Source organism: Mesitornis unicolor, unplaced genomic scaffold, assembly GCF_000695765.1.
Source record: "Mesitornis unicolor isolate BGI_N332 unplaced genomic scaffold, ASM69576v1 scaffold5156, whole genome shotgun sequence".
NCBI lineage: Eukaryota > Metazoa > Chordata > Aves > Mesitornithiformes > Mesitornithidae > Mesitornis > Mesitornis unicolor.
The window spans coordinates 26,327-34,297 of NW_010190126.1; the positions used below are offsets into that span (position 1 = coordinate 26,327).

Below are 7,971 nucleotides of genomic sequence, written 5' to 3' on the forward strand. Positions count from 1 at the left end.
GTGATTTCAATTTCATACCAGCCATGCTCAGGCTGTTCCTATTCTTTCTACTTTCTAGAAGACCCGTGGATTTATTAGTTCCAAAACAGGCTAAGATAAAAATCTTCTCTTAGAAGTTGTATTTCACATGGTTGTTTTAGATCTTTTTGTTTAACTTATTTTTTTTAATCATAATGTAAGTTCTTTTTCCTTTTACTGTCCTGGTCAGAACATTTAGTAGGGGCAACTTTAAGCACAGGACTTTATATTTTGTTCTGGACCTCTGTTACAGCTTCTGGTCCTAGGAAGACATTATTTTCCTTTGTGCCCACCATGTGCTTCTGATTCTCTTTATTTCCATGCTCTGCAATTACCTGGCCATTCTTTATAGTTTTATTTTCTTCACTAGGTAATTGAGACTCTTATGCTGATGTTGCATTCAACTGCATTTCTCATCTGTGAATTTTCCATTATCTACAGTATGACAAAAAACATGCTTCAGTGGAGCCAAATAAGCCAGAACCGATCTGTGGATCATGGCTATTTCAAACATAAGTCATCTGGGTGTATCATAGGAACGGTGACCAAGGAGGAGAGAGTCTGTTCTAGCTTTGCTAGAGATTTAGTGTGCCGTTATGCAAAGTAGATTTTCAGTGGACTTCAGTGATTGCAATTAACTATCTTGGCAATATTGTAAAGTCATTTCCATTTGCCAGTTCCTAGGTGGTCTGTACAAAATGAACTTGGTGATTTTGGTCCAGTTCCACACATCCATCTCATGAACATCCTTAACGGGATCTCTTCTGATCGTCTAGCTGAAGAGGGACAGATGGTCTCAAGCACCCATCTCGCTCAGAGATGCAGTAACTGCAAGTCAAAGTTTTGAGAGTTTGGCAACTACTGACACTGGCCATCCTGCACCTGTTGTGTAGATAAACAGAAGACTCATTCTTCAAGGCTATCACTTTCCGTGAGCATTAGACACCTTTATTAAAACAAAATTTATTCATGACTGCACAGATCATCACCCTAGCCTCTCTGGTATGTGCCTATTCCTGTCCAATGACAGGCACGCAGCATTTACCACTGGCTATACTAAAGATTGATGAGACGTACTAAGCCACTAATGAGGCTGATAAGACACTTTGTCACGTGCCAAGATAAATGTCTCCAATTTTATCTATGTCAGCAGCTTCCATATTAGACAGCTGAGGAGTTGGACCTCACTGAATGTAACTGCTTAAAGGTACAACAGGAAATGGTGACAGTTCCCTGTCCCTGTCCCTTTCTTTGCAGACAGCAATCTGAAAATGAAATATTTTGCAGAAAGCCTTCATATAGATGCTTGGCTTTTGAGGTCTGTTTTATATTCTTTTAAGTATTTCTTTCAGATTTTTTTCTTGGCGTGCTCTAAATCTGTGTAAAAACCTTAAAAAGAATGTGTTTTGTGTAGTGACGCAGGATTAATGACCATGGTTACTGACACTTTTTTTGTGCAGTGAGACCATGTAATTCCCTGAAAGTTTTTCTTTTTTATTTACTGAAGACTGGTAATTACTGAAAATGGACTTTTACCACCTTCACATAAATGTCAGGAGAATGTAGAAGATTCATAATGCAGATAAATCAGTAAGGAAGTTGGAGGATGCTATGAGCCAGAAGTGTCTAAATCCCTTTAAGAATAAAACAGAACAACCCCACTTTTTTTTATACAGCTTTTTTTCCCCCACTGTTAAGTATTACTGTTTTGATAACACATAGGAGCTGCCCGGGTGCAGACCAAGCTGTGTTACAAAAAGCAAAGGAGTCAGATTGTCAAAGCTTATTCCTTCCCAAGGTTGTCGTGTCCCTTTTGTCAAACCTTAGTGGTAAGAGTGTGGAGAAAGATGGTGTTCTCTGTGATGTGAGTCAAACCAGCCTTACTGAAAATGGGTCCTCTGAGAAGGCTGTAAAACATGCAGCTGAACCAGGAGTAAATGCTTTGTTGGCTTCTCATCCACTCTTCAGAGATGCTCCACAAATCAGTTTGGGAACACCTGACTGCCAAAACTCTTAAGCTGATACCAAGTAGGCAGCAAAGCAGCCCTGCCGCGCTCGCTGCTTTGTGTTACCCCAGAGCCCTAGAGATGGTGTTTGAAAGTGGCTACCCAGGCAAAAATCCATTTCACACCTTTCTTCATACAAGCCTTCACAGATTTCTTTTAATACTTTGGTGGCCCGGGTGGTATTCTCTAGAAATAGATCCCTTAAAAGATAATAGGATTTTACTTTTCACTGGTTACATACATTTCTTTTAGAAAAAAAAAATGAAACCAGAATTGAAGTTAACCTGACAGACAATTAGCTGAAATCTTGTGTGATAATTGCTTTTCTCTCCTGCTGTTTTCTAGCAATAATATTTTTAATGTGCATTTCTGAGGCAGACTGAAGGTTCTGGCTGTAATAAAAATTAAATGACTACATACCAGTCAAGACATGAATTAATTTAATTTTATTGAAGCCAGAACCTTTGTTCCCCTTCTCACATACAAACTCACACAATGGGTTGACCTTGGGTTCTATTCAGCAGAAATATTCCCCACCCTTTACACAAGCACTCAGCCTGCTTCAGGCCTGTCCAAACATGTGTGCGCCAAGCCAAGTTGTTCAGCGGGGAAACAGTCAGTATGCACAACCTTGTTTTGTTTGGGTCTGTTGGATGTGGGGTCTGGGTTGTTTTTTTTTCTGGTTTGTGGCTCTTTGGGAATGCTAATGGCTGTCTTCTTTCCTGCCCTTGTAATATCTGTTTACCATTTTGCTGGCTCATAAGTTGGTCATTTGGAACTCGTGACCTAACCAAAGAGATCAAAGGCTTTCAAAGGGCAGACTGGATGAATGCTTCCATCTCCATCGCCAGTGCCCTTATTTTCCCTGTCTCCTTCCTCACCTCAAAACTTAGTCTGTGTGTGTTTCGACAGTGGAACAAACCTCTGAACCAGATCTGTGAGAGCCTTGTGGTCACCTCTGGGCCACCATTAGCTTATGGTAACCTCTTTGCTATTGGATGGGAACTAGAGACAAAGTGGCCTTTGTTGCAAAGGTTGGTTTGTTTGTTTAGTTTATTTCAAATTGCTGTGGGCTATGACTCTTCTGTTTCCCAGGGACAAGGTGAAGAATGGCTTCATGGTTTCATTATTTACAGTGATTTTAGACATTACAGGTTTCTGTCATCTTCTCAACACAAAATTAGGAGCACAGACATAAATCACTCAGCTCCTGGGATTGCTGGGATTTATAGGAGACAGACTATATGAGATAATAATAAACTTATAAGGACACTTGTAACATGTAGGAATTCTTAAAGCTACTGACTTCATGAGGAAAAGTTTGTCCCTTTCTCAGAATGTATGGTGCAATACTGCTGGAATCCAAAGTCTCCGTTGGGCTGGCAGCTAACAATGGGACTGGGGATATACTCAATTTTTTGGCTCGTGAAAAAAAGAGTAACTACCCATCATGTAGAACCATCATCAATCTGTGTGAAATGTGTAACAAATATTGAAAGGTTAGACACACCACCACAAACCATCCTTTTCCAACAATGTGCTTCAACATGTGTTTGAAGTTAAGCATGCACTTTGATTAAGCAGGGGTGGACCAAGCCTGGATGTGAATGGATTGGTTATGTAGCTACATACTCTTCTGATGTGGATTCCTGCTAAGTGGAGAGCTACAGCCTTGATAAATCAGGGTCTACAGCTAAATATAGTCATGTATGCGTTACTGAGTTGGCATCCTAGAAAAGAGAGTAATCAAAGTCAGGCCTGGCGACTGTAGCAAAAGGAACTAGACACCAACCCAAGGAACAGAAATAGACCTTGGTTTAAGATAGCTATAGGGTTGGGGTAAAGAAAACATGGTTCTATTAAGTAAAAGTCTTGTACTGGAATTTAGGAACAGCCATTCAGTAAGGAGATTTGTGAAACTGTGACATAGGTCTTAGTGAAGTAATGGAAGTTTCTTGTCTCAAGACACTGAAACTAGACTGGGTAGTACGCTAGTAAGTGGTGTAGAAGAAAACAAAGAAGGTTTTGATGACATTTAAGCAACAAAGTAAGAAAACGTAATCTTTTTCTGTTATAAAGGCCTGGATATCCATTTCTATTTCAGCTGCCATGTACCTAGATAGAAACAGCATAAATTTTTTATAAATATTTTCTAAAAATGAAAATAAGTCAGTGAGATGTTTCTATGGTGACCTTATCCTAGATGTAGTTATTTGGTGAACTGGTGTTGATCATTCATTTCAGGGTTGAATGCTTATGCTGTCAAGTAGTTAGAGGTTGTGTTTTTATGGTATCCTGCACTGTATAGAAGTTGTACAGTGAATTTCTAATGTACCTCCTGCAATAGGACCAGAAGTTGTTTAGGGTGAACATTTTGGACCCTGAATGTCTGTTCTTAATCAACTTTCTCTGGGCTCGTTTCAGTTTACCATACATGATTGGAAAATAAAACCCTAGGCTTTAAGTTTTTTGACAGTTTGCACTGAGAACTGAGTTTTAATAGAGTTTTATACTTGAGTCTGTATTTTGTTCACATGTAGAGCATTATGTCATGTCCTCATGATTTCAAGTGGCTGACTCGATGTTTTCATTAGCAAAGGCCACTCTTGAGTAAAAACCGTAGTTCAACACTGGTAGTAGTAGTTTAAGTGACGGACTAGAAGCAAGTACATGCATGGTAAATTACCACTCAGTGGAAACTGAGTGACTTACAAAGAAGCACTTGCAGTACTTTCTTAAAATGCACCACTCAGTTGTTTATGGCTCTATATCCAAATGCCTTAATTAATGTTTATACTCATCTTCCTACAGAGGTGTGACTCTGGTGTGCTGCAGTGTAAGCTTGAACCTAAGCTGCTGCTGTGAGTTTGGCTAAGGCTTGGATTTTACTTTGCTTTCTCGGACATGGTTCTTCCTCTTTGGGAAGTCGTCTGCTTCCCTGTTGGTGCTGGGGTGTTGAGGCTGCCTGGCTTCTGCTCTGTTTTCTGAAGGAGGCGAGTGATGGACTTCCCTTCCTCTGACCCAGAGTCACTGCAAGCGTGAGCAGTTAGGGATCTGTTTCCAGTTTCATAGAATCAGAGACTGTATTGAGTTGGAAGGGACCTTTAAGGTCATCTAGTCCAACCTCCAGGTTTGATGGTTTGTTTCAGGTGGAACAACCCCAACACTTACTTTTTTGTGTGATTCTTATACCAACGAAGGTCTGAAGATGACTCCTGGCTATGTGTTGACAGATAACAGCAACTGAAAGAGAGCAATATTATTTTGTACAGTTGTCTAATGAATTTACTGAAGTAGGGGATCAAAGACTGATTACACAGTAAAAGAGGTGTTACTTTCTGACCAGTGAAAGTCTGAAAGGAGGTGTAAATGATGGGGCCAGTCAAATTTCATACTTCAGAGTATTATCATACCATTTGGGGAGGCACAACAGCAATGTATGCAGAGGCCAAGAGAGCCTCTCTTCTCTCCTTGCAGTCATTATGAAATTGTTCACTTAAGCAGCATTGGGAGTTTCCTCTGGAATCCTTCTCCGCTGTCCAGCTGCATCGGGCAGTAGAGACCTTCTGAGCATTTAGATCACGCTGTGTTTTGTGGTTCAGTGTATTTAATAAAAAGAGTTTGTGGGATGGTTAACCAGAATACTCAAAAGCTAAAGGAATATACTGAGATTACATTCAGAATATTTATGCCTCTCTGGCCGTAGCCCAGTTATATATTTTCAGTGAACTTTCCTATGTATGTTGCCTGTGTACCTAGGTGGGTCTGATTATGAAGAGTCAGGGTCTGGAAAATACTATGTTAAGACCTGTCAACCACATGTTAAGCAGGTTCCCTCAGTCTGATGGCATAAATCTTCCTCCTGGGAAGTGTTTTACTCTCTATGCAAATGCAGTCAGTTGGGGTCATCCTCGGAGCTATTGGGAAGGTATCAGAGCAGTATGTGTGGCTAGAATCACACAGCAGTTAGTGCAGCAAAGCCAATTTTGTTTTCAAATGAATGTATTTTTTACTCTCTGCTTTCAGGGAGCCTATGTGATGGTTCAACCAGTCAATGTTACTTGCTGCCAGTTTTGGATACTATATTTGTCCGGAGAAAGTACAGAAGAGGTGGCCTAGGGATGAAAATGCTGCAGGATTTCTGTCAGTCTTTCATGGCTGAGGATGCCTTGGGGATCAGCTGCCCTATTTCTGCTGCCATGTATCAAGGTAAATTGTTTGATGTGGAAATGTTAGGTAAGGGTCATGTATAATGTATACATTTCAGTATGGTGTTGGTAGGATTTTCTTAACTGTGTAAGAGTTCAGTGCACTTGTCTGAACTGAGCTGTTGTCAGTGTGCAACTGGTTACTTTTCTTGAGACATCTGGAATTTCCTGTAGAAAGGTAGGCCAATATTTATGTAAGACAATGAGAAGCATAAAACTCATGGTATTTTGCATTCTTATCTCACTGTTTCTTAGAAATAGACGTCATTGCCCTTGACAGTGACTTACCCATTTTATTTGACACCAGAGGGAAAAGAATTGTAAGATGTCAAGTCTATGCTATGCACGTAATGCTCCTGTAGATACTGCATTTGTAAGAAATTAGATTTAATAAGCCATATACGTAGGCTCTGCTCATTCATCCAGTCACATCAGTACTTGTTTCATATTGACTGGCTTTGAACACTTGGCACTTTTAGAAAATCACTAAGTAGTTATGTATCTTCTGTGTTCAGGTTGAAGTTCTGTTTTTGCTAGTAAAATTTACAGGAAGTATCTGTGCTCACATTATCTAGAAAACTGTTTTCTTTAGAAAAGCATCTTATCCTGAAGTTGCTCTCTGCATGGTATACAGACTTTACCACCATTTTGGGGGAGTTGTTTCTATTGACTTATGACTTTACAGCCATTTCCTAATGAGCGTCAAGAAAATGTAGACTCGATCTGCACTTCCTCTTGATCAGTATGAGCCATTGAATGTATACAAACGTACCCCAGTGTATACAAATGTACCTCAGGAGGTTCTAAGGTACTTCTAAATTCAGGAAGGAATAGTATTGACAACATTCTTTGTCTTCTCCCAGTAACAGCCGTTTTTCCTATGTCAGGCACAAGTGGTTTAGGCACTGTGGGTCAGAAAGCTGTGTTGTGTATGTGTTAACGCTAGTGATACACCGCAAGACCATGCTTTCATCTCAGTTAAGTTTAGAGCTAATAGTACATAAATTTGCCTTGCATCATGTTCTAATTAGGTTTCCTCAGTCCTAGTTTTAGAAAAATACAAATACTATAAGCTAAATTTTGGGTATGGTGAAGTCGCTGTCTGTTTTTAATTTAATTGCAACCACAAACTTAAGCATTGACAAAAGAATGCAACATTTTTCTCTAAATTCCTGAACTAAATGTGCAGTTTTCACTACCATATTATTCACTGTGCTATAGAAGCCTAAAAGGAAGTAAAAAGCCATTTAGCAGATATCTCTATTTTCTTATAGATGTTGCTTTCAGTAGCTTTTATTGAAGTTATTAATTTAGTTTGGGTATCCTTGCATAAAATTAATGGCAGTGATCTGCTCATCTGTAAGGCAAATGTTTACATACCAGAATTAGGGTTTTTGTTTCGACATCTCTTTGTTAAACTCAACTGAATGTTGAAGATAAATGACCCATTCTGTAGAATGATGAACCACGATGGGCAGAGGAGAGCATGCAGATAATTCTGTTGTTTACAGATTGCTGTCTTAGTTCAGCTGATGGAGCTGATAGAATGGTGGTTGAGGAAAGTTTAAAAATCCCCATTAGATTTTTCTAACTGATGGTCCTACAGCGTATGCCTCCTCTTGGCTCTGCAGGCATCCCAAGGAAACCTCTAAGTAAGACAGATTTCAGTTTGATAACATAAAAAAGTAAATTTGATTGTTTAGCCAAAGTCTATTAGTGTTCAGTGTGTACTGACAGCA

General features: G+C 39.6%; 1 protein-coding gene across 1 annotated transcript in view; it reads left to right on the forward strand.

Moving 5' to 3' along the window:
• The window catches only part of FAM169B (family with sequence similarity 169, member B), a 38,989-nt gene that overhangs the window by 26,276 nt on the left and 4,742 nt on the right, over window positions 1-7,971 (forward strand). Inside the window, 1 exon segment of the mRNA XM_010186295.1 lies at window positions 6,051-6,233. Within this exon segment, the coding sequence (XP_010184597.1) occupies window positions 6,051-6,233 (183 nt within the window).